At 40.0% G+C, this 26,414-nt stretch overlaps 1 protein-coding gene across 11 annotated transcripts; it reads right to left on the bottom strand.

Moving 5' to 3' along the window:
- Positions 1-409: 409 nt before the first annotated feature.
- LOC105831087 (steroid hormone receptor ERR2) lies at positions 410-26,356 on the bottom strand. Of its 11 annotated transcripts, none has more exons than XM_036295454.1 (9): positions 26,009-26,355; positions 8,505-8,648; positions 7,437-7,556; positions 7,203-7,332; positions 6,755-6,976; positions 6,569-6,604; positions 6,190-6,357; positions 5,905-6,107; positions 410-5,585 (listed from the first exon to the last, which is right to left on the bottom strand). In XM_036295454.1, exons 2-9 carry the CDS (start codon positions 8,640-8,642, stop codon positions 5,247-5,249), a joined length of 1,356 nt encoding a protein of 451 aa, XP_036151347.1. In that variant the 5' UTR covers positions 8,643-8,648; positions 26,009-26,355; the 3' UTR covers positions 410-5,246. The 11 variants fall into 11 exon arrangements, with proteins under 11 accessions (XP_036151347.1, XP_028047802.1, XP_012526420.1 ...); XM_028192001.2 differs by lacking the exon at positions 26,009-26,355 and adding an exon at positions 19,449-19,768; XM_012670966.3 differs by lacking the exon at positions 26,009-26,355 and adding an exon at positions 19,449-19,768 and having other exon boundaries at positions 6,190-6,330.
- Between the last annotated feature and the right edge of the window lie 58 nt (positions 26,357-26,414).

The following is a 26,414-nucleotide window of genomic DNA, read 5'->3' as shown; positions in this document are numbered from 1 at the left end:
AACCACGCGCGACTGCAACACTAGCGGATCAAATGTACATTCCTTGCTGAAAAACTGATTGAGCGGGACGAGAATCTCTAAAAGAGTTTTAATACGAATGAATGCGCTGTAAATTCAGCGTGTAAACGGCGCCCGGAATTAAAAAATCATGTTGAAACACAATCCGGTATTAAATGAAGCGAACATTTTTTTACAGCTTTATTTGTGAGAGAGGGATTAACTAAATTTCCAATTTTATTGTTTTGAAAGCTGTCGATTGCCACATAGTATCTGAAAAAAAAAAAATCAGGAATTTCTGTTACGCGTAATAAAATAAACAATTCGTACTTTTAAGTACCTGTGAAAAAAATACGTTATTTGTTAATATCCTATACATGGACTATTGAAGGGACAATAAACGAAGACATTATTACCGAGGTAGTTCCATACAGCGTGTCGTTTGTTGATTTATTTTTTGCATCTCGTTGTAGATATCATCTTAATTAACATACACTCATCTTCTCTCTCTCTCTCTCTCTCTCTCTCTCTCTCTCTCTCTCTCTCTCTCTCTCTCTCTCTCTCTCTCTCTCTCTCTCTCTCTCTCTCTCTCTCTCTCTCTCTTTCATACGGCTATTTTAATTATTCGCGTTATGAAATTTCGTGACGCATCGCTTGCAGTTGCGTTGCATCGACAACATTGATGCTACTGTTATACTATTCGACTTTTTCACAAATACACACTAATCTCTCTCTCTCTCTCTCTCATTTTCACACTTCCAGTATGCACACATATAAAAATTATGAATCTACCGCGTCATAATTACAAAGTTCTACATACATATTTATAATCATCATAGAAGCGGTATCTCTCTTCTTGCAGAAGCGAATCATATCGACTTGAGACAGAAAAAAGCAATGATTCATAAGATAACGAAGAAACTAAAAAAGTTCAACAATTTCGCACAATTTTTACATTACGATAATTAAAGATCCGAAGAGAGACGCGATCGTCCGAAAATTCGCACTTACAAACAGCCTTCTTTACAAATATTTAAAAAAAATCTCAAAATCGCAGCCCGCGTGCCATATATACATATATCCCGCATTTATAACATACACTGAAAAAATTGCTATTATTAAACAAATATACTTATTTTTTGTATCATTTTTCTTTTGAATAAATATCAGCAAATATAAAATTTCTTTATAAACTTGCAAAATATCTCTTCAAATTAAGGAAATGATACTAAAGTATTACCTAATATAATAATTTATTTACTAATAAAAATATTTTTTTTCAGTGTACTACATAAATTATTTATAATACACTCTCAGTGTAGATGCGTTCTCGTATCGCAAAATCAAAAGGGCAAGATCTCTATCGCCGAAGGAACTTACTTAGCCATGGATTATTAGCGCTATACAATTTTCATACCCTCGTCCTGAAAAAACCTTCGCCGTATCTTAAGATCTCCCGCCAACGGTAAATTACACGTAACCCTTAATCATCCTCTATAATAAGAGATCTCAATGAAATAACAAATCACCGTCCGACAAATCGCGCGTGTCCACAAACAAACTGGAAGGCCTTTCGAGGCCAGTCCGACGTGCGTCAACAAAGCGCGAATTTTTATAAAATTCAACGATTTGGGAGCATACATCCTTCACCGCGGAAATTAAAATCATAATCATCTTATAACGCCTCACAATAATAAATTTTACTTTTATCGATATAATTCGTTCCACCCTTGTCCTCGTTCGCTTTCCTTTCGTTTCCGCACATATTTGTCGCCTCCCGCGAACCTCCTGTTACAAACAACGTATCGCACTTTTTGTCTTATTCTTTTCTCTTAATTAAATCTATCGTTTTATCTACTACTCCTATAATATTTGTTGACAGAGATATATATTCGCACGGCTTAACTATTTGAATGTGCCTACGTTTGTATCGTGTTTGCTCGCTTGCAACCCTGAGACTACGATTCTACCGCGCGCCGCGGCGAATCGGTGTGATTACATATGTACAAAGAAAAATGCTCGAAAAAGTATGAAACTTCATAATCCGGTCACACAAAAATACCTGACGGTTTTTGCTTTCTTCTTTCTCATTCTTTTTCTCTTTTTCTTATCTCTCTTCGATGAGACGCGTGACGCGCACGCCAAAATATTTGCTCTTGCACATCCATAAAATTTTTCTGCGTCTATCGCGTCGGCGCGATTGGAGAGCCTCGGGAAAGGTAACTTTGCGACATCAAAATAGCAGGAGATGCACAAAATTGTTAGTAATTAAATGTAAATTGCGAAGAAGAGAAACGGAATCGTGAGTCAGAATTTGCGTGAAGAAAGAAAGGAGGAAGTCAGGACAAAAATCGACGGCATAACGCACGAAAGGAAACGCCTCGCCAAAAAAGGTTCTGATTTGTCTCTCAAGTGGAAGGAATTGGGACGAGATACACGAAAACTTTAAACGAACGTATCTGGAGACGGATATTTTAACACCACCGCGGTTCCTTCGACGCGTTCAACAATAAAAGGGGGAAACAAGAAAATATTAATTCTACAGATTGATTCCAGCAATAGTGGAATCTGTAATGCGCCCAGTAAAAACGCGAATATCACAGTTAAGCGAGAAAGCTCGTTGGCCTCAACGAAAACAAAGAAAAACGTCAGTATCGCGTTACATAGAGAATGCCATCGGAGGGGAAACATTTTTGTTTTAATGAGCTTGAGATATGTTGACGTACATGACATGGCGAAACACAAAACTCTCTTCGAAGTAAAACTTTAGACATTTTTGTATTTTTTTTTTACAGAACTTTTGATGCGTATTGCACTCATTAGCACAGTGTTCCAACAATATTGTAATGATGTCGCTGTAATATTGGTGGAAACTTATCCGTTGTAAACGGATTTTATTTTCAGAGAAAAGAAAACGTTACTCAGACAATGTAGGCGATTAAAAGATTTTTCCCCCCAAAGAACATTTTACAATGCCTTTTAGACGTTTTTATATTTTCTGAATAACAATTTTCTAAAGTCTCATTATTTTCAAGAGAACAAAATAGTTAGCTAAAAAATCGCGCGTCCTGTTTGAATACAATACGAAAAAATTCGACATGGCCTGCAACAATCAATTCGATTTTTTTTTCTTTTTTTTCTTTATTATGTTAGTTAATCGAGAAAATAGATTACTAGAGAATTGTGAAAGAAAGAGCAGCGAGTTCGAGATCGAGCCACAAATTGTTTTTCACAGATTTAAATGCAAAAAGAATAAGGAGAAAAAACGCTTGTAATCTATTAGCAGATGAGACAATCAAAGAAGAGCAAAAGGATGTCATCTTTTTATTAAGAAGGAAAATAAATTGCGTGTCCTGACTTTATTGCACTCTAAACCCATAACGATAGTTTCGCGATGTAAGTACGAGGTCCGTGGCGGCTTTTACTATTTCGATCACTGTGTTTCGAAAAATATGATTCTCTAATTGGACAGAAATGTACAACACTACCTTTTACTACAAATTTTAACTCTAGGTATATAAGAAATGAATAAGCAAAAGATAACAGATAAAAAAACAGATAAGAAAGAACTAAACTGAAATTTAATTGTTTGTTAGGCAAATGACTTTCCTGATTCGTTAATCGTAGCTAAAAAGCTAAACGAGTTTCTTCAAATAACTGAAATAATTTCAGGTTAATTTTAAGTTGATAAAAATCGCCGTAGACTTGCGACTTGCATTAGTCGTCAAACAAAGCTTCATGAAACTTACTCGTTTTCTATAATATAGCTCTCGTTCTTTCCTTAAAATTCCCCATCGTGAAAGGCATATGTTACGTTCGTCGCGCATCAACGTACTGTGTGATGATATTATGCTCGCTGATTTTCGTAACAATAATAGTGATAACTAGATAATAAAGATCCCTGAATATAATAATGGTAATAATAATATTAATGTATATATATTAATGTAATAATAATGATCGTAATGTGATTGTAAAAATAATAATAATTATTATATATTAGTAATAATATATTTTTCTGTTCTTTCTCTTGTGTGGCACGGGCAAATAACATAACGCGATTGTTTTAATAACCGGGTAAATACTTCTACCGTTAACGAAAGCACGACAATATGGCAATAATCTAGCCGGTAATTCTTAAAATATATTTCCAATATACAATCCACAAATTTTGAATAAAAGTGACGTGTCTCCGATTGAGGAACAATTCAAACGTTCTACTCGCTATCTATCTTCTGCTTGACTTCTCACACACATTTTAACTGATCTCATTTATATTGTACAAAGATGTAATTTAGGATAATAGCATAAAGACGTATCTCTACATCACTATAACTATGGATGTTCAATACAGCTATCACAAATATATCGATTAATATTATTCAATTTCTCTTCACATTTAAGCTATTATATAATTACAAGTGCTAATGCAAAAGAGACAGATAATATATGTGTATGTAAATGCGTTAAAAGACGCACGATTCCAAATCGCTCTTGTCGGGATACAGAAAGTGAATTTAAAAAAAAATTTTTTTAATAAACAATGATTAAGAGAATAGAGAAAATCTCGTTCAATAACAATAATTTTGATTCTTAATACGATATCGTGACTACAACGTTATATATAAACACCCACAGTTATTACATCTTATCTAACTATTATATTTAGTGTTGTGATCGTGACGATCAAACGGAAACACTTTATTTGGTAATAAAGCCAACAATTGGCTGCCACATATGCCTATTCTAAAATGAGTACTCTGAAAGTCTTCTCGCATCTTGTACTGTTATGTTTCAACATAAAAGTTACAATTTTTTTTCTTCCTTCTTTCATCTTTCTTTCTTTCTGTACCTGTAAATGGGGTACTCGAAAAGGAAAGTTTGGATATTTTTAACGAAGACTATTCATATCTGCCATTTAAAATTCAATTCGTGAATCACAACGCCAGAGACACTGTCCGAATTTCCACTCTCAACATCCTTTTCCCACGCAAAAAGAAAGAAAAAAAGAATAAAAACTCACGAGTTTATTTTGAAAATAAAAAGAATCGATAACTCCGTTTCTCTCACGCACTATCCACTCACTAATGTCTTCAATGGCGCAACGGCACCAAAAAACGTACCCGAAATAATGATGTACAATAATATATAATTACGTTGATAGAGGCAAACATCGTCAGCTTACAATAAACAACAGCATCCTGGCGACGTGCGGTCAAGTTATCGAATTTGCGACAATCAAGCGTATCTCATCGATAACAAACGTTTTCCAGCATCTCTTCAAAGAGCTTGTTCATCTGTACCTTGCCCGTCTTATACACACTGGACCAGAAACGTCTGACAATTCCATCAGCTTGTCTGAGACTGGGTAGCACTAGCAGCATGTTTTGCGTGACGCGAAGTGCTTGACCTGGTCTGACTGCCGCTACACAATCCGACAAAGAATTCAAGATCGAATCTCGAAAACGGTAGAGCGCCTGAGGCTCGTCGGATTTAGCATCACTATTTGCTAGGATCAATGCTTTCAGCACGTAATATTCCTCCCGCGTTAAACTCAATCGCTGAAGCCTCTCCACGATTTGGATGCACTGTTTAAAGAAGAAACAATATGATAAGAAACTGCACATAGATACGATAAAGTATTTATGATATTAGCTTTCTATTTTGTTATATAACTAAGGAAAAAATTGTTTCCCAGCGGCCCTACATTTATATTTGTAAAAGATAAAACGAGAAATACGAATTTCAAGCTTTACTTATAATTTTTCTCTATCATCTTATTGAATTATTTTAAATATAATAAATTTACTTTTTTCTATTTAATGATAGTTTATTAATAAAATGAATAGTAGTAGTATTAAGATATATAATTGTAAATAAATTTTTATACAATAAAAAATTACTTACATGTGTGTAGAGCTCCATACAATGACATTCGCGTGCGAGTCTTTCGTCTAGTGAAAAATCTTGTGCAAACCTCAATCTGCCAGTGTTAGGTGTACTTCTCCACGCTAGAGTGAAAGTTAATATTTCGGCCCAAGTACTCTGCAGAAGTCGCATTTGATCATTCAGCGCTAAACTGCTGAACCCTGGGATCTGCTTGGCCCAACCTGTGCAGAATAACGTGATTAAACATCCGCTGAACAAAAGAAAATTTCAATTATTAATATTAACTGTCACGTTGATAATTACCGATTATGCCGACTAATTCTCGATCATAGAGATCCGATAATTGTCCGAGAACTCTCTGATCTGTCTCCAGGACATTCGGGATATTGGACACTTGAAGCATGTCTGGCTCGCAACCCGCCAAGGCTTCAACCATCTTATTATCTGCAAAAGACGAGACACGATGTGCCTCTTTATTTAAATTGCCCTAAGGCAAAGCATTGATTAAAATGCCACTAAATTAGTACAGTAATAATCAAAATTTACAAGCATTAGAAAACAATGAGATGTGATAAATAAAATATAAAACCGAATTAAAAGAAATTACTAAAGCACATATTGTATGCACGTACAATATGTAATACAGAATACAGAAATACGGTGTGATGATTCAATAGCTTACTTATCGTTTCGGTAGAACCTGCCGACGCTACGTTAGCTTGAAACATTAAATAATGGAAAATAAAATTAAATAGTGATATGATGTAAATGGTCTTTCAAAAGAGGTCTTTATCTCTTAAATAGACCTTTCCTCATTATGTATGATAAAATTAATATACGCGAAGTTGCATTAGTGCAAGACAAATACCCTCTAGCGTAGCATTCTTGACTGGCGTGTAAGGATCCGTGGATCTTCTGTACTTCTGTCGACCGCCTCGGACGCGATCCAATCTCACACCTTCCTTCAGCATTCCCTGTCGCAAACATTTCTGAAATCTACACGCCTGGCACGCCTTACGTCTTCGTTTGTTTATCTCGCAGTCCCCATTCGCTGGACAAGTGTACTCGATGTTTCCTGTAAAATTACTGGCTATTTTATCGTAATATACGCCGTCTCCTGTCCCAGATAGCACCAACTGGTTATCAAATCTATAATTACAAAGGCCACACGTGCATCCCAATATACTATCTGAAGTATATCATGTGTATGTGCATATGCAAATACCGTACGATCGAAAATGCACATTAACGTAGTCCTTGGTGCTATCTGGACGAATGATTTGCAGCCTGTTACGGAAATCGATAAATCCGCTTACCTTGTATAGTTCTCTTGAAGAAAGCCTTGCACGCCTCGCACGAGGCAACTCCGTAATGGAAACCGCTCGCAACGTCACCGCAGACAAGGCAAAGCCTCCTAGGCATCATATCTTCTTCCTTAACGCCGTCCTGCAGAAACGACAACAATTCTTTACACAGCAGTTCAAATATAAATCATCCCTAATATAAATTCATCGCCTACGGCGAAACGTTATTGGGACGTGATCACGAACCTCTGAAGTTCCCAACGGCTGCGTCGTCGAAGAACAATGATGCATCTCTGGGCTCTCGGGACTACCGTTGTCGCGACCGTTGCCGTAATCCGGTCCGAGGTCTAATTTCGTGCATATCGACTGAAAAAGATATAATTGAAGTAATAATTAACATAATGCAACGTTAAGAACAATAAAAAAAGAAAGGGAGAAATGTACAAAGAGATGAGATTGAAGTAATAATTAACACAATAGTAGCACAGTACATACAGTAGCGCAACTCACTGTAGGCACGTTTGATGAGTGTACGAAATCGAGCACAAGTAGATAACCATCATAAACGCTTCTCGTTGCTGCACTGGACTACACTAATAGCGTTTTCGACCCCCAAAAAATGCGACAGAAAATCAGTTATGTGATTGGTTATCTACTTAGCCGGCCCATGTGCTGTTCAATTTTGTAGACAATTTGGTACACGCTAGAATCGGGCGAGTTGCGCTGCATATACTGTGATAGTAGTACGTAATAATTAAACATACAACACAATGTGAAAAAATACGATAAGAGGATATACCTGAAGAAACACATAAAAAAATATGAAAAATATATGAAGAAAATGTACGAAGAAAATATACAAAAAAATAATTGTGCGAAGAAATATGATGAAGAAGTAATCATTATTACAATACAATGTGGAGAAATGCGGTAAAAGAAGAAATACGCGTGCGAAGGAACGTACGAAAAAATATAATTAAAGTAATAATTAACATAATGAAATATAATTAATAGTATGAGAATTATAATAGATAAAAAGCCTAAGAAAGTGCTAAAATGTTCAAAGAATTCCTACTTTGCAGTGTTTACGACAAAAAGAAATAAGTATTGTTCGCCAAGGTTACCAACTCTGATCAAATCGGAGAGATATAAGTTTTAATGAAAAAGATTCTTGAAAATTATAACGCATAAGTATATAAAGCTTTCTCTATGTGCGGTCGAAAAACTATTATTGTCATACAGTTATTATTAGTGCGATAATAGCGGGACGCCCTACGCTCGTTAGGAGGAGTCGAGAAGTTCTCTGAACAATACCTCCTGATGCTGAAGAGTCGTGGTTGGCGAACACACTTGATAATTTTGCGTGGGCGTTGTTGGGTTATCGATTTCCTGCTTGATGTTGGGCATCGTCCTGTTATTCCCGATCATGCTTTCCGTGGCATCAGACATCATACAGACCTGTCGAGATGCGAGAAGAAGAAACGGTACAGTCTCCGAGAGATAACATATCGCGGGTATATCCCTATCCTTGTCGCGAGGATCGCGGAGAAGCGACGGGATCCTTTTAGCGCGAGAAAATACGCGAGAGAGACTACCCGCCGCCGCCCTCTCCCTGCACACAGTCGGAGCTGCAATTCTTTTTTGCGCCCGTTATATTTAAGCACGGCCAACGCCTCGAGCATTTTTAGAATTGACTTCAGAGAATTCACGGTACCGCCAACCCAATATCCCCGGCGCGATCGCGCTCTCCCTCTTCACCGCGGACCACCCTCGGCGCGGATTCTGCATGCTCGGGTGCGCGCATGTAGGATTTGTCGGAAAAAAAAAAACTGAGAACCATTACGAGTATGCGTGTAAACACTGCCCTGCACGAGCACGGGATACGATTACCCGAGACATACCAGAGTTGCCGACTCGGCAGTATTCTAGTCGCTGTTTAAGACGAAACTTCGATGAAACTTCGGTTCAACACACAAATCCATTTCCGTCTCTGTATCGCCGAACATTTCAGGGACGTCTCAGTGTTTTAAATCCAAAACGGAATCCAAAGATCCTGACTATCGAGTCAGAAATTTCCAACTAATATTAATACATACGTGATAAAATGTTAATTAAATTTATTAAAAATGTGACAAAGTTCTTTTAGTTTGAAACGAACGATAGCATATAGAACGATAAGGAGATTCTTGGTTTTTAGTATAAAAAGAACATTTAGAGGAAAAGAAACATATGAATCACATTAAAAAAAATTATTATCTCGGAGGCAGGTGGAGTCGAGGCATGTTGAAGCGAAGAAAAATATCTCGTGACCCAATAGTTGATGTAATAAAATGACCCGACACTGGATACGGAGATAACCGCGCCCTAGATTAGGGCGGTGGTGAACAAAGTAACGGTGAAAGGATTGCGTAAGTCCCCTTTCTCTCGTTCCTCCGCATCCTGTTCGGCATCATGTGTCGTGCGCCAGCGGAAAGTCAGACTCACAGAACGGAAGAGAGGAAGGCGGTAGAGCATCTAGTCGACCTTGAACTTGATTTCCTTTTTTTCTCTCAAGATACGAACTCGCATGCTTCTCGACAAACCGATATGCCATATCCGACGCGGCGGATTTTCGCATTCGAAGCTCAACTGGGACTTTTTCCCCCAGGGCGTTTTGCATGTGAAAAAAAGAACAGCCGATGACGATTCGATCGTGACCGATCGCCGCAGCGGAAACCTTGGAAACGAGATGGAATTAACGCCGCGGAATTCAGGTTTTAAACGGTGGCCAAACGGTGCGAATTGCTTGATCCGTTTAGTGGTCCTTTTTCTACAAACGGGGCCTGCTCTCCCTGCTCGATTGTAACATCAATACAGCAGAGACCGATGATCTCGGAGCCAGCCCTCCCTTCTGCACGTCGCGGGCATAAATCTAAAGAGGGTCGGAGAGGGATAGAGACGGCTGAAGCGAGCTTATTTAGCGGGGAACGTCGATGCTGCAACCGGTCCTACATTCGTTCCAATATATTCTAGCGGGACAGGTTGCACACACAGGGGAAAGGGTTGCGTAAGTGGTCTCTTCTGCCACGTTTGAGCCACGTTCGATTGAGAGCTCGAAAGGCGGACATGAGAAAGACAAGAGCAGCAGGTCAGAGGGGAAATGGGAGGGGGAGAGAGAGAGAGAGAGAGAGAGAGAGAGAGAGAGAGAGAGAGAGAGAGAGAGAGAGATATGTGCCTCGCCGGCCTTGAACTTGACTTTTCTGCGGGAGAGCGAGAAGCTGCCGTGTTTGCGAAGGCCGCGGAACCACGCCATCGCAATTTTAGACGCCGAGCGCCGGCGGAAACGGCCGACAACGACGGCCTTGGGCCTCTCTCAATCTCGTTTTATCTCGTTTTATCTCCTCCTCTGTCCTACCTTCCTGCCTATACGTCCGTGACTCCCCGTTCCGTTGCGCGCCGACGCGGCGCGGCGCGGCGCGGCTCGGCTCGACTCGGCGTGACACCATCCCGACGCTATTACCGACAACTTAGCACCCCACTTTTAGAATATTAATATAATTGCGAAGATTCTTCTCCTCTCTCGAAGAAAAATGAACGTCTGGACTGAAAACGCGTCCAAAAAAGGAATTAATTACAGATGAAACAGTAAAAAAAAAAACAATTAGATCCGAAACTATAGAACGTCAATTTCACCCTGATCTTCCTACGAAGCGACGCTTGAGAAATTCTCGATTCGACCTTGGTACGAAAAAATTGTCATGAATTTTCGGCGTGTAAAACTCGGAGTTGACACCAGGCGTCTTTAAGATCCTCACACACACACGCATACATTTATTAGTTCGGGGAACTCTTTGAAGAGTTACATTGAGGATTCTGAGAATAAAGTCGCGGAAACGATAATGAACGCATGAGAAAACACAGACAGGGACATTCGCGGCACAACAAAGCGGCAGAGAGACAGAAATTGCAGTTTCGCCATTTCGTGTGCGGGGAAAATCGTCGTTAATTTCAATATCGGCCACGGTCGATCGAGGAGTGAAGATTAATTGCGAACCGAGCGTGTGTGCGCAATCGCAGGATAAATAAAAGATCTTCATTAAGTTTCTCCCGCTTGAAATTGAATCGCTGCGACAGCAAAGAGGTAAAAGACTCTTATGTGTGAATCTTATGTGGATATAAATTCCTCTTTCTCTCTCTCTCTTTTGCTCTTTCCGTCGCTCGGTGTCAAGTCGAGTCAGCTTCTTTGCTTGTTATCGCCGACGTTGCTACAATAAATAATTAACTTCCGTTATCGCGACGAGGAAAAAACTGACTGAGAGATATTCCGAAGTTGATTTTGAAAGACCGCAGGCTCTCGCAATGCCAAGATCTCTTACGCTCTCTGGCTCATCTCGATCGCCAGACGGCAGAGACGACCAATAACTCGCGCACCGTTGCAGAAGCGAATCGGACAATATACCAGTATAATACACGATCGGACGGAATAAATGCGTGCGCGCGAACGGAGTCGCCTGCGCTGCACAAATTAAGATACGCCGCGATTAACATCGGTCAATAAACAGCTCCCTATCTGTTGCCAGGTGCGATATCGGCAACCGACACAGTGCACAGTTCGCATAACACCCAATTCCCCGCTGCGCGCGCGCGCGCTGAATCGGGATCGGCGAGCGTCCGCGCGGAATTGCATAATGAGCGCGCGCCTGACATAACAGCGGACGGCGGATTTTCAGGACAGGAACGACGAGAGAGACTGTACACAGTTACAATGACGATAACGCGATAGCGGTAAACAATTTTCTGGAACGAGAAGATGCTCGTGTACCCTTCTTATCTGGTATTAGCTCTTCCGTACACCTCTTATCTGTGATTAGATCTTCCGCTTCGCGCGAAAAACAGCCGCACGCGACGTCTCGAGATCTGCACGTCGGTCTTCCTTCTCTTTACAAATATAAAATTTTTGTCGGAAGATAAGGAGGGGGGACCCGCGCGGCTTTTCCGCCACAGACGGGATTTGTATTCTCGCTGCGGCATTTTGAAATCTATGAACGCGTCGATATGCCGCAACAGTTTCAACGGCACCAGACGGACTTGTTATCTGTGAATTATTATAATTGTCCGCTTTTGCGCGCGCGGAATCGTGGATTATCGCGAGCGTTTTGTACGTGGGTGGTTACGAAATTAGAACGCGAAAAGAGGCGGATCGATTCCTCGAGGATGAAGACCCTGGGTCGCGGTCAAGGCCGGGGCCTTGGCGAGAACTACGCTCCGATTTCGCATCGATCTTATCTAATAAAAATAGCACGATAACGCGGCCGTGTAATATCACAGTATTAAAACAGCAGCGAGAAAATAACCCCGAGCCGAGCCGGAGTATATTCGACGTGGATATATCGGCTTCCGTCGCCGTTGAATCATTCAAGCCTTCGGATCCTCGGGCATCCTTGAGAGGAAATTCTAAGAGAATTTAACGTTGCGCTGCCTTTCATTTTTTTTCTAAATTACTTATAGCTACACGCGCGATATCCATAATGAAAAAAAAAAAAAAAAAAAAAAAAAACCGAGCAAGCGCAATAAGTTTCATTAGCTTTATAGTTCATAAAAAAATTATTGTGTTATTTACGATATACGCATATGCACGGAAAGAAACAATTTTGTTAAAGTATCTAAAAATGTTGTGTAATGTAAAAATAATTTTATTGAATCATCAGAATAAATGTAAAATGCTCAAATAATGATAAATGTTGCAAATAGTTTTGACATTCTTAGCAATCAGTTAACCTGCATAATTATTTTGTGGATCAAATATTTTGAAATCTACATCTCCCTAAATTTTTAGATACTTGAACAAAATCGGTAAATCTTACAAAGCCTGGGCTCCATTTTATCCTCACGTGTATTATCGAAAAAAATGGTTAAAAACTGAGGAAATAGTTTCGATGTATAAGGCTTAATTCTCCTTCATTTGACAGTTATTAATGATTAAGACTACCATTATTATTGCAGCGAGGTATTTTTTTATACGCCTCGAAGCACTCACCGACATGAAGATGATGATAGGATTCAGGTAAAGTCGAAACTGCGATGAACGGCGAATCAGCCACGGGAGATAGGCCTCGCCGATCAACGAGCGAGATGGCTCGGTGCCGAGTCGTATTGTTGGTAGGGAAAGATAATAATCGCTCTCTGGAGCGAGATGCTCGGAGGGGAGTCAAGTTTAAGGCCATGAGACATCGATGACGTCACGTCGGAGGGAAAGAGAAAGAAAGAGGTGCAAATCCTAACCTTGGACAACGCACGAAATAATCGGTAGACAGGTACATTCCTGACGTTGAGTCGCTCGACTAGATCCTGAGCCAGAGTACTGCGTTAAAAATTAATCACGTTATTACGAGTCGATGAAAAAATAAGGATAAGAAATGTGCGCTGGTAACCGGGCGCGATTACGCGAAAATGAAAAATTAAAATTCAAGGTGCCGGGTATCCCGCTCCAGCATCGCGAATTTAAGTATTTAACTTTTCTTAATTCTATGATTCCAATTTATTTCTCACCCACGTAAGTCTCTACGTAAAATGTTTGAAAAAGAGATCAGCGGTTTATTCGTTCCACACGAGTTCGCGTTTTCGCGCACGGAGGAAAAGGAAGAGTTTTCGCGTGTATAGAGCAACACAATGTGTATAAAAACGCAGGTAAGATTAAATTCGGAGAGTAAGAAGAGACGTTCGTATATTAATCCGGATGTTCCTATTAAATTAAACTTTTTTAGAACTTCTTAATAAAACTTTGCGACGCACGTCCGACGTACTTTTTCGCCCTACTTTGTCCCGCCCACTTGACATACTGCACTTTATGCCTGGCTGTTTTTTATTTCCATCTACGCGCGCGGTATTTCCTTTTTTTTCCCCCTCCTTTCTTTTAATAACGCGAACGCCGCATGCCCTTTCCTCATTATTAAACCCCGGTGGTCAAGCGGAGGTTACAGGTTCGTACCAAAGTATGTATCTCTTTTCGCGTATCTCTTTCGGACGCGTGGACGCGCGAGTGCATCGGCGGCGATCGCGGTGCACGTGTATATAGGTATCACGTAACGACGACCTTCGCATTGCTACTCACTCTATCACGACTACGTTCCGCTTCCTAGCCGCGAGTACTTGTTTATGCGCAACTGTGTGTCGTAATGCCTTTTTCAATAAACCGTCAAGAATTTTCACAAGCACTCCGCGACGTTAATCCACTTGCCGTTTAATTAATCACATTGCTCCTCCAAGCTACTGTTCTTATCGATACAGGTGGGCAGAATTGATTCGTCTGGCAAATTAAATTACATAAGTCCGAACGTAACCTCTATGAATCGAAATCGTCACTGTTGGTTTCAATATGTAGTAAACTTTTCTCTCTTCTATAATCTTTTTATGCGACGCAGAACTCAATTTAAAAAAATAATACTCCTTTTGCGTTGATTTAATATTCCTTTTTTTCCGTTATAATTATCCAATTTCTATATGATAAAATATAATTTCTTATATGTATAAGATTTCACAAATTTTATTAACTAATAAATATGAATAGTTATTTTTGATATCTTTGAACCGCGCTAATAAAATACAATGTAAGTACATAATGTTGTCAGTATGTAAATGCATATATATTTTCGTTATCAAGCCAGCTGATTCCGCAAGCGTATGACTTCAAGATGCGATAAGGCTGTTTATAAATTTTACATTACAGATCGGTATGCCGGACAATTTTCACGAAGCCGGAAAAATTCATAGCTCCGAAAATATCCGCTGACGTAACTCTGCGCAAATGAATATTTTTCTTCCATAATCAAGCCTCGACCGCGCGGCGCTCCCGTTTCTGTTCGACGATTCTTATTTTTGTTCCAGAGTTGCAATTTACATATTATTTGAGCCAGCGTTTAAAAGACCGCAAAAGACCGTCGCGTCGAATTATTAGATTATGCAAAGTGTCTCGAAAACATCGCGTTCTCCCTCGATCTTTAAGAGAAATTGGAAACCACTATAACTTCCCGTAGACCTCAGACCGTCAGTCGACTTGCAAATAAATTGCGAAGGGATGTCGCTTTCACTAATCGCTCGGCGCCGATCTCACAATCAGTCACACGCTCGTCTACGTTCCGAGCACTTGTATACGAACGCCAGCACGAATTTCTCAATTCGGCCCTTGTCAATTCGATCGAAGGACAGCACGAGTGAAACGAACAGTGTTTGTTGTTTGTAGAATCACTGTTATCGCTGTAGACCGGCGGAGACAAAGAGAGAGAGAGAGAGAGAGAGAGAGAGAGAGAGTTTAAGTATGCGCACCTACAGATTAAGATTACTTCGTAACGCGCGCGGGGCCGGCGCATCGAGACGGTTAAACAATATCCGTGATAACGTAAAAGCGTGATATCGCCACGCTGCCTGCGACGCCTCACGCACATGGAGTTGCGTAAGGACTGCAACTCCCGTCATCGGGAGCGTACGAACGCGAACGCGAACACATTCCGTTTATGGTTGCGCGTGTCTCTCCGACGGAGGAGAGAAACCGTGTCTCAAAAGTCGCGCAGAGATAAGTGATGATCTAGCAGAAGTCGCTTTTTTTTCAGTGAGACACGACTCACTTCACACGTTAATAATTGCCATCCGGCAATCGCGGAAGCAAGGCTGATTTATGCGGCGGCAACACGGTGCACTCCGGGCGATTTGCACAATAACAGAATTCTATTCTAATCCGGGAAAGGTCTAAAGTTAAAGATGAAAAGTTGAAGTTACACTTTTGTATTTCGCTCGGCAACGCAAGCACGTGCGAGCCACAATTGACACGATTAGACACGTCATCTTACATCGCGCGATCTCGCGAAAATCCTTAATTGCTATCGACGTACCGACGCTTCTTTCGTGAATAATCTATTATGCTCGAGCAGTACTGACTAATTAAATAAAAACAAAATTGATTTATAGATTTCTATAAACAGGATATCTTCTGTAACTCGATCATTTAGAATATCTCTGATATTTTTAACAATACGAAAAAATATCAAAGAAAAAAGTTGTTCGTTTCGAAGGAGTTTTTTCTCATGCTTGTTATCTTAGATTTCGACATCACATTAACATTCTTTTAAATGAGAGAATATTGTCACTAATGCAGTATACTTAACTAAACGTGATTTTTTTATGTTTTAAGTTATCTAAAGTCATCAACTATTAACTATTCGACATCCTTGAATGTTTTTATAAACTAGCATTATTATATGTTAATAAAAATATGCCATCTCATTAAAAAAAGAATTGTAACAATCTCTAAATGATCAAGTTATAAGAAACATTCTGTATAATTACCTTAGAAATATTAAACTTTATTTTACTTCAAATTTTTCCTCCAAAAATCTAGTATCCAACCAAAATTATCTTTTCTTTTCAAACCGTACAAATTAATCAAATTTTTCTTTACAAATTTGTTGCTTTCAATAATGATTTATAATGAATCTCTTACGAGATTTTTAACGCTTCTCCAAAATAATTACGTACGGAAGATACACAATATGAAAGTTTCAATGTCCAATTTTCTAAATAAACAAGTAAATGTTTGTAGTTAAAATAATTTTTAAAGCGCAACAGTTGCTAAAGATATTTTTTCGTGGCCTTTCGCGGTAGTCTTCTCTCGATAAATACTTTGAAGAATTTTTCTCGGACAGGTACTAAACTCAATACGTTACGTAAACATTACGTGGACAAATAGACACAATACAAGAACCTGTTTGTGAGTAACCACAAGATAGTGTATTATTTATTTTTTAAATAAATCTGTCATGTAAGTCTGTTAAAAGAAAAATAGATCGTTGACAGATTCTCGATTTACTCAAGACTTCGCTGCTCTCCAAAGTCAAACATAGTATTGACAACTTCGTATGGAAAGTGTCGGTTAGAGCAAAATAAGATTTACAAAACATAAATTCAAACGGTAATTAAGAAACGATAAAGATCCTCCATTTTTTTGTTCGCTGATTGACCCAAAAGCCGTCGGTGTATTTTCGTACACGTCGAGGGAAGATCTTACCCTCTAAGCTACCCCAAAATCATGTGGTCAAAGGGAACACCCGACGGTTTCGAACGCGCTGTGTACATAATAGCGAGATAAAGCGTAAAGGAAAGGGTGCGCGTGTGTGTGTGTGTGTGTTTGTGTGTGTGTGTGTGTTGCGTGTCGTCACAACCATAAATCTCGACTCACGTAAGTAACGCAATTGACACCGAGCATTCTCTTGCACCGTCTCTTTTTATCGTCCGAAAAGACGTCGCGTATATACCGGTATTACTCTTTATCGCGGAACACACGTGATTATTACAAGTATCGCGGTGCATTTGCACGCGGGACGGATGCAGGGATATTTCCCTTCTTTCTTTCTGTAACTCTGTGTTAAGAAAAAACTCGAAAATGTTCGTTACAATATTATCACGACTGCGCTTACAAATTTTTTTTTTCTTATTGAAGTATTCGCAACTTCTTATTGAAGTATTCGCACAGTCCTTCTACTGTATTTTGAATAATTATTTTATACACGAAAGCGTTATACAAATGTGGATTAACTTTGATCTCTCAGCTTTATTGAATACTTTCTCTAATTTTTCAAACGAGAGAAAAAATAGAATAAATTCAACTAAGACTAAAGTTAAACTATATATATCGATGAAAACGGACATCAGTAATTAATAAAATTTGTCGTTCTTTCAGGATATTCTCCCTTTAAACTTTTCGATGCGGAATTTTTTTTTTCGCTCGTTAATCGTTCGATTATACGTTCGTCATTAATCCTACGTTAGGCGCATTATCTATTGGATATGCGTTCAGACTATGATGACATCGCCGTTTTCATTCAGTATATAACAGACCTAAACGTTTTCTTTATTCATTCTAATATTTATCAATTTGTTTTTTACTGTTTCATAAAGTTTAATGTAAGATTTATTGTTTAAAAAAGTACAGGAAAATTATAGGAAAAATTAGTATATTTGTAATGTACATTGCGACCATTCGTGAATAAAATATATTGCGCCTAACGCAGGGTTAAATGCATGGCCAATGCTAATCTTGCGCGAAGCGGGCGAACAAAGAACCGAAAAAGCAATGAGCGAGGAAGGGTGGAGAGGAGGAAAAAAAGACATCGCTCGCTCAAACGGAGAAAGCTGAAGGTACAACAGCGCGCGATCATAACAAACAATTTTTTTCTTCCAGTGTTTTCAGAGACCGCTTGTTTCGCACGCCACAAAACGCTTCAATCGTTTTCCTGGGTATCTTCGGATTTTATTGTACGGAGAAAATTTTTTAGTAAAATTCACTATGGTAAATTGTGTGAGCGCGGAAGGAATTATGAAAATTTTTACTATCTTTTCCATCAAATTACCACGATATTTACACTGTTTGCGATATAATTCTCTGAAATTTCTTATGATTCACGGCTACTGTAATATCGTACACGGTAATTTTTATAATAAAATTTGCTCCGTGTGAGCTTTCCTCGCGCGCGAGGCACCTGGACGTACTCCGATTACTCAATTTTCTATAAAAGCCGGAGGCTCCTCCGTTGTCAGAGGATCTCCCAGGAGAGAGACGAGACGAGACGAGACGAGACGAGACACGAGATAAATTATCTAACAGCTCGACACGTGTAACGTAACGACCGAGTCTCAAGATGGACGACGGCTTAAGTAATACACGCGTTCGCACCTAAATATTAATGCAAAAGGTAATGTTTATTGATCTTCGCGATCTCCCGACGAGTGCTCCATCGCACAAAGGTTTCGTCGAGCTTATAAACGAAGAATAAGAAAAAAACGGGATAGGAGGGGTAGAATTATAAAACTGATATGCGCGCTCAATCGCATCGATAATTGCAAGCTACTTTACGAGCCTCCGCCAATTTTTCTCCGCAAAAGGTCGTGCAAATATTTTTTTTTTTTTTAATTGCAATCGCTGCAAACGAATCTGCAATCGTCATCCACTCGCTCAGAAAAGATCGAAGGTGCGAGATTAGGTTTATTCTTTTTAGCCGCATGGTGCAATAAGTTGGAATGAGAAAAAGTATGCTTGTTACTTACTTTAACTTATTGCACCAGTGTAACAGTGCAGCTAAAAGGAACAGGCCAATCGCGACACCGCGCAACGTGCACGTCACGTAAACAAAGCCACGAGATCACACGAGAGAGAGAGAGAGAGAGAGAGAGAGAGAGAGAGAGAAAGGGAAAGATCAGCCGTTTAGGTGCCGTAACGCGCACGGCACTTACCACGTCGTACATCCACGCTTCCATGGCCACCCGTCGTCCTCGTCCCACGCGACGCCACGCCGAAAAATGCACGCGCGGTCCCCGATTTTCTCACGCGCGTGCACGCACCTCCTCGCCGCGACAGTCGATCAGGACTGGCGCGATCCCGACGCTCGGCACCGCTCGAAACGGATCCGTCGTCGCGGCGCGAGCGAGCGACCGCGCGCACGCCGCCCGCGCAATACAAAGTACCGCACCGCACGCTGCGCGTATCGTCGTCGACGACGATGACGACGACAAGAAGAAAAAGGAGAAGAAGCACGAGGAGGAGGAGGAGAGGAGGAGAACGTCGATCCCCGACGATCACGACGTTCACGGCAACGCGCGCCGTACGCGACTGAAGGCGCTAAACACTTCGGCGGCGTTAAGTGAATCCGCCGCGCCGGCGATGCACGGAGGTGGACCGGCGCGACGCGGCGGCGGTGGCGGCGGCGGCGGCTGCGCCGCCCTCGTTGTTGTGGCCCTCGCACGCTGGACGAGCGAAGTCCGGATGTCCAATGAGAATTCTCTGCCTTTTCCGACGCAATGTAACGTACGAAAGTACGAAGCCGCCCTCGTTGGACATCGCAACGCGACGTATTCGCATCGTCGGGCACGAACTGGACCTCCCGCGGAAAGGAAAAGGACGAAAACGCGAAATCTGAAACGACGTCCCGGGCTACGTTTGGAAACATCGCATGCTCCGGATTTAGCGATTAGAGAACAGTGAGGATGAAATGATATTCTCTGATATTTCTGAACGCAGCTCTGAAAAGTTACGACTCTGAGATAAAACGCCCCGAAAAATTCCAAAGTCGATAGGGGATAATGAAGCCGCCCCAAGATACAATGCCGGAAAAAAAAGATAGTTGCGGTGACCGTATCACAAATTTATGATCTTTTTTTGGACCCAATCACATTTTCATAGTTATTCAATAATGTAAATTATAGTTTGCTTAAACTATTTATATTAAAGTTGTCATTATCATAATATTGGTCTATGTAACTTATGATATGATTACCATAATAAGAAATTTTAATAGTAAGTTGTACTATAAAACAGTCATCACTATGAGTATATAATTATATTATTACCAATATTATAGTAATAATAACTATAAAAATGATATTCTTGATATATAATTATTTGAAACATATAGATTAGTTGAGAAAGTCTAAACGGTCTGCAGCTAGATTTTGCTCCTAATTCCAATTTCTTTTAATAAATTAATTTAATAATTTTAGTTCATATAAACTGTAATTATTTTACTATGCAATTATAATCGTAAATATCACACTTTTTTTCTTAAAGAATAAGAGAGTATGCTTGTCTCATCAAGGTTGAATCGATCGTTACCTTACTTCTTGGTAATGATATAATTTGATATCAACTTCTTCACAAGTTCTTCTTACTAACCGGAAAAAAAAACTTGTACGTGACATCCGCGTGGAAAAAGTATAATGCTTGAGAATTGCATCGCGCGCTACACCCTGGTGAGAGAAAACGCTAAAGATCTTATCGTTAACTGTTAAAACGATGTAATTAGACTCCAGATATAGAAATGTTATAGAAAACTTTTTGATATACAAAATAACTATGTACGTTATCCCACCCAGAGATCGTTTCACTCTCTCTCTAGAGATATCTAAGAACATTTCTTATACTAAAAAAAAGCTGATTTGTTTACGTAATGTCGACGTGTCTATAGATGATAATGTAATATATATTACACAATATTATCATATTGCTAAGATATATATATATATATATTGTATATATATGCAATAACATTATCTTTTTATGTAACATCAGAAAAATATTCAAGTACATTTAAATTCCCTCGTGTATTTCATATCGCTTGTTACATGCATTAATTTTCATTGTCTCTTGTAACGTTTGCATCAAAGATAACACGATTATGCACAATAATGATATTACATGTTATGTAAAGTAACGTACGTGGCTCTTAATCTGTAATAACATCTATCGGTGCACCGTACAATTGCACCGTATTAGGCAATACCAAGATATTTTTACCTTATCGTATTTATCGATAAGATGAAACGACTGCGTCTCGAACTGAAAACACAAATGTTACCGGCTTTTTTTTTCACGAGCGTCGCGTGCAATGTCATTTTGGATGAAATCATGGTCACGGGCAATCGGTCATTAACATTACAGCCCTCGTATCACCTTGATACGAAGCTCGCGCTTTATCGTGCCAACTCGAAGCGGCTTTTCTATCTCTATATATGTTGATTTATATCCTCTCTCTTTCTCTCTCATCTCTGCATCAAGCTCCACCCTTTCCGAGAAGTGAGGAAGTAACGGACATTCGCAAAATATTTCCTCTAGACTCTAGATAAACATATTTATAGATGCATTTTAAAGTAAAGTATATATATACATATAAATTTTTGTCGTGTATATGTTTAAGATTATATAATTTTCATGATATCTATTAAAAGCTACAAGTTATTGTATAGTTTACATATATATTCATATATATATGTATTCATTAGCAAAATATATGTCTCGCTAGTTTAATAAATAAAAAGTAAATTAATCGCCGATTAATATACTCTTAATAATAAAAAATATACTCTTAAAAAAAAAATACTCTTAATGTTTCAAGAGCCAATTTCTAGATCCGCATTTATAAAAATTCCTCTCTTTTTAATTCGCGATCAAAGTTCGCACATCGCAGTTTCTCGGAATCCATGTGTCAAATACCCGAGGCCCTTCGTGCCGAAACGGCATTTACGGGCGAATTGAATTTTCCCTCGCGGCAGAAACGGGGTAGATCGATCGAGCGGAGCACTCCCGTCGTGCCCGCGCGTCGCGTCGCGCTCGGAGAAATCGCTCGATCCCGCGGAACAAGTGCGACGGCCTCGACTTGATACGTTACTGGCGTTTCAGACGCGCCAATGTGTGTATATCACAACGGCGATAGGTGAGTGGGTGGCGGGGGCGGTGAAGGCGACGTCGGCCGCGACGGGAGTCGCGGAACGGAGGGGTGACGGGGGGGTGTGGAGACGTCGGTGGCCTTGAACTTGACTGCCGTCGCTTTTTGCGCACACAGCCGCTGCGTCGCCCGCCCAAAACGGCCCACCGGCGTAGACGCGTCGGACCTCGTGCGTCTACCCGGCGACGGCGATGACGACGATGACGGCGTCGCGCCGTCATGAGGGAACTCTCTCAGACATATTTATTCTTCGAATTAGAGTAAGCGTAGAAGACGACGTGTTTAACGACCCATTCAGCAAGCTGTAAGACTGTAGATTCCCGTCTTAAGTAAATTTCATTGCAACTTTAGCGAAAATTCTACGGAGTTTCCTTAAAATTTTTGACACCAGACCTTCTTTCAATACGAAAAAATTATCTACCTTGTCGTGCGTTTCTCATTGTGTTTTGCCGTTCGTTGTTTTATTCGGCGTTTGCATTTCAATTGATTAAAACCTCGCTCGTTTTAATCTACATTAGCGTATCTATAGTTTTTTATACGTGCTATCGTATTTCAATACTCAGATATTAATTTAGCAGTTTTATTAAAGATTCCTTTTCTTTCCGCGATTTATATCTAAAACTGCGTGTTCACCGTGTAAATTAAAAATTATGCTTGATACGTAGCAGTGAGACTCGAGTCGATCGATACGTGTGCAGGTCAATGTACTAGCAGTAACGATAACTTTCGATATCTTGTTAACTCTTAACTTATCTAGAAGAGTCTACTGAACTTTTTCTCTGTTTAGAGAATCATAACTCTTTAATCCTAAATGGTCAATAAAATTGTTTTTATATGAAATGCATACGTATTTTGCGTTCACATTACATAATATTATTCCTTAGTGAGAAACAAATTTGGAGTCGTTTTTTCTCGTGATTCTTAATGAAGAAAAAAACATCCTGTTTACACTAAAATGTACATTCGAATAAATTCGAACATTTTCGATTAACTTACTTCACTATTTTTCTGCTTCTCTGCTTTGGTACTTTTATATTTTGTTCGCGAAAGTACAAGTAAAAACTTTTATACGTAGAATAGTGGGAATAATCGATTTATATAAAAAAATTATACGGTACTATTCTAAGGAAGGTACAATTGCACAAAATGAGGTCATCGATTCGTTCTATTATTCTCCATATGCTAACTACTAAGATAAAATTAAATAAAAGAGAATGAATACGCTGACTGATATAAGCTTTTTTAAAGTTTTACAGGCTAGGAACTCTGCTTCGAATAATGGATCGCACGAGTATCGTGTTCTTGTAATTATATACCTGCTCGCGCAAAACACAAGTAAAAATGATTTTTGCGATAAGTGCTTTTCAAGTACAGTAATGTGTCATATATGAAATTGAATAACATTATGCAACACAATTTACAGAATTCATATAACAATGTAACAAATAATTATAATTGATTTTTCACTTTTATGTTTAAAAACAGAAATAATATTTAAGATTAAATAATTTACTTAATTCACACACACAAGTATATATTTTTCCTTGTGTACACGATAGTTTATTTCAAGTAAATATTACTTGTACTACTTTTAAGTAAATAATGAGTATACTTTAAGATTATTGTCAAGAAGATAGATTTCTACAGATGTTATTTTAAGAGAAAAAATTTTTTTTTTTAATGTAACCGCTTCTTTCAGCGTGAGATTGATATTTCTGTGTCTATCTATACTTTTAATACTGTTGAGAAAGGAGATCAAATTCTATCAAGCAAAGTACAATATGAAACCAAGAGATCGGAGATCGCCGGGGTTTCACAAGACGGAGATTTACCATACACACTCGAAGGAGGAATTCCTCGAAATCGTCGCGAAACGGCTGATGCGATAACCACCGGAAACGGTAACAGGGTGCGGCCTTCGCGTCCTTAAAAAAAAAATTGACCGACGAAACCGGGAAAAAGCGCGACAGAATCGCCTACCAGTGGGCACCGTCGTCGTAGACGAGACGTTCATTGTACGATGTTAGGGTTGAGATAGGTAGACCCCGCGCGCGAGGCCGGATCGATATAGCACTCTCGCTTTCTCGCATTCCCGATGTATGAGCGCGCGATGACGCGGGCGCGCACGTGCTCACCACGTCTAGAAATCCGTCCGGGGACGACCGGCATAATTTCGGCGAGTTCAATTCCCGATGGACACGCGCGCGCGTGAGGAAGGGGGCGGCGAAAGGGTGGTCGATTAATTGCAATATATGGTTTACTCCCCGCGCCGCCGTCGCCGCCGCCACTCGGCTATACTACGATCGAACGAAGCTGTACCTGTTAAAAAAAAAAACGCTGCGAAATCAATTGTAGTTTACTCAGAATGACGAAAGCGGCGAGAATTGCGCGTGGAACGTATTATTTCGTTAAAAAATTAATTCCTCCCTTCTTTCACATTCATACAATGGATAATTTTTTAAAATGTTTTTTTTTAACAATTTATATCCTCTTCTATAATATTTGCATCCTTTTAAGAATACCGACTTAATTATTTGTAAAAGAAGGAAGAGGTAGATTTATTTCTAAAAAACATTCTCGCAAAAAATTTACGATTTGTAGATCAAATTCAATCCACCAAGAAATTTTTTTAGAAATAAAATTTATATAACCAGTTTCTCTAATAATCAATGCCAAAATTTTTATGTTTAATATCTCGTTGGCAAAAAGATGGGAAAACGGATATCACTCTCTCGACACAGATGCAAAAATTATGGGAGGAAGCGTGCAGAGATTTTTACTATATATATCATAAAATACATTATATGGAAAAAATGTAGGAATGAAATAAACATATTTGTTATTGCATATATAGGAATAGTGGAGGAAAGCCGTCGGTAACAGACATTCGCGCGGGGATGTCTCGGTCGATATCGGGATCTGTCTCGCGGGTACCAGCTGATGCATATAGTGCATACACGCCTACGCAAAGCCGAGATGCACTTGCTTGGTGCACATGCAAGCACCTAACCGAGTAATCGTTTCGTAACGCTAATTGCATTGTCATGAAAATTCTCTCGTCGACGTGCAGAGTAATACGTTTTTAACGTGCGACTTCATCAAGCGACAAGCGTGACCGAACGTCATCGGGAGACGAGGACGGAACGGGAGGAGCTCCGAGTCGTGATTCGCGAGGCTGTCCGGACTCGCATCATCAGGGCAGCGGAGCACGCCGCGTGGATTCGATCGGGCTCGTGACGAGAGCGATTGACTCCGGAGCAAAGGGGGAGATCAAGGCCGCCTCGCGCATACATACGTAAGTGCACGGTCGCGAATAATTTCGCGGCGCGGCAAGGAGGAAGGGATGAAATCGTGCGACGATTGCGGGAGGGAAGGAAAAAAAACGACGTATCCCACGGCGCGACGGGTAGGTGCACGGTGTGCGGTACGTACAGCAGGATTCGCAACAAAGATGGCGGAGGATTTGGCAAGATCGTCCGAGGGACTGGCGGTCGCGGCGAGACGGCGATCGGACGATCCGCGACAAGCGAGACAAGCGCGCGCGCGAGAATATCGCGCGCTACGTTGTTTACTCACCGGCTAGGAGACTCATCAACTCGACCGCGGCCTCCTCATCGCGTATCGCTCGCGGCTCCTCGTGCGCGACAAAAATGTTGGAGTAATGGCCGATTTTATGGCCTACCAGTGGCAGAAAAGCTCCGGAGGCGCTTCGCGGGGGCAGCAGCATCGGGCGCGTGGCGACATCGTACGTGTACAACGCGAACCTTCAAGGACGAGAGATCAATCTCGGCAGATAATTCGAAAATCGCGTTTCTTTCTCACAAAAATGTAGAGAAAAAAAATTCCTCACGTGCCCTTAAATTGTTTTTACTGCACAATAAAGAAGCAATTACGACAGTTGCATGCAAATATTGATATTAATTGAACATTAATAAAAAGAAAAAATAAAGTATAATCCTGTAACAATCTGCTACAAATAAAA

The sequence above is a fragment of the Monomorium pharaonis genome, chromosome 1 (genome assembly GCF_013373865.1).
Source record: "Monomorium pharaonis isolate MP-MQ-018 chromosome 1, ASM1337386v2, whole genome shotgun sequence".
Classification (NCBI taxonomy): Eukaryota; Metazoa; Arthropoda; class Insecta; order Hymenoptera; family Formicidae; genus Monomorium; species Monomorium pharaonis.
The sequence above is the reverse complement of the archived record's forward strand: the minus strand, read 5'-3'. Positions and strand labels throughout refer to the sequence as shown.

What these genes read in the sequence shown, in the direction of transcription:
- LOC105831087 (XM_028192001.2), bottom strand. Translation starts at nt 19,472, where the DNA reads ATGGAAGCGTGGATGTACGACGTG. An exon ending in CTTCAAGAGAACTATACAAG is followed by an intron (nt 6,977 to 7,202) that starts GTAAGCGGATTT and finishes ACGATAAAATAG; the next exon opens with CCAGTAATTTTACAGGAAAC. An exon ending in CAAGAATGCTACGCTAGAGG is followed by an intron (nt 6,605 to 6,754) that starts GTATTTGTCTTG and finishes TAATGTTTCAAG; the next exon opens with CTAACGTAGCGTCGGCAGGT.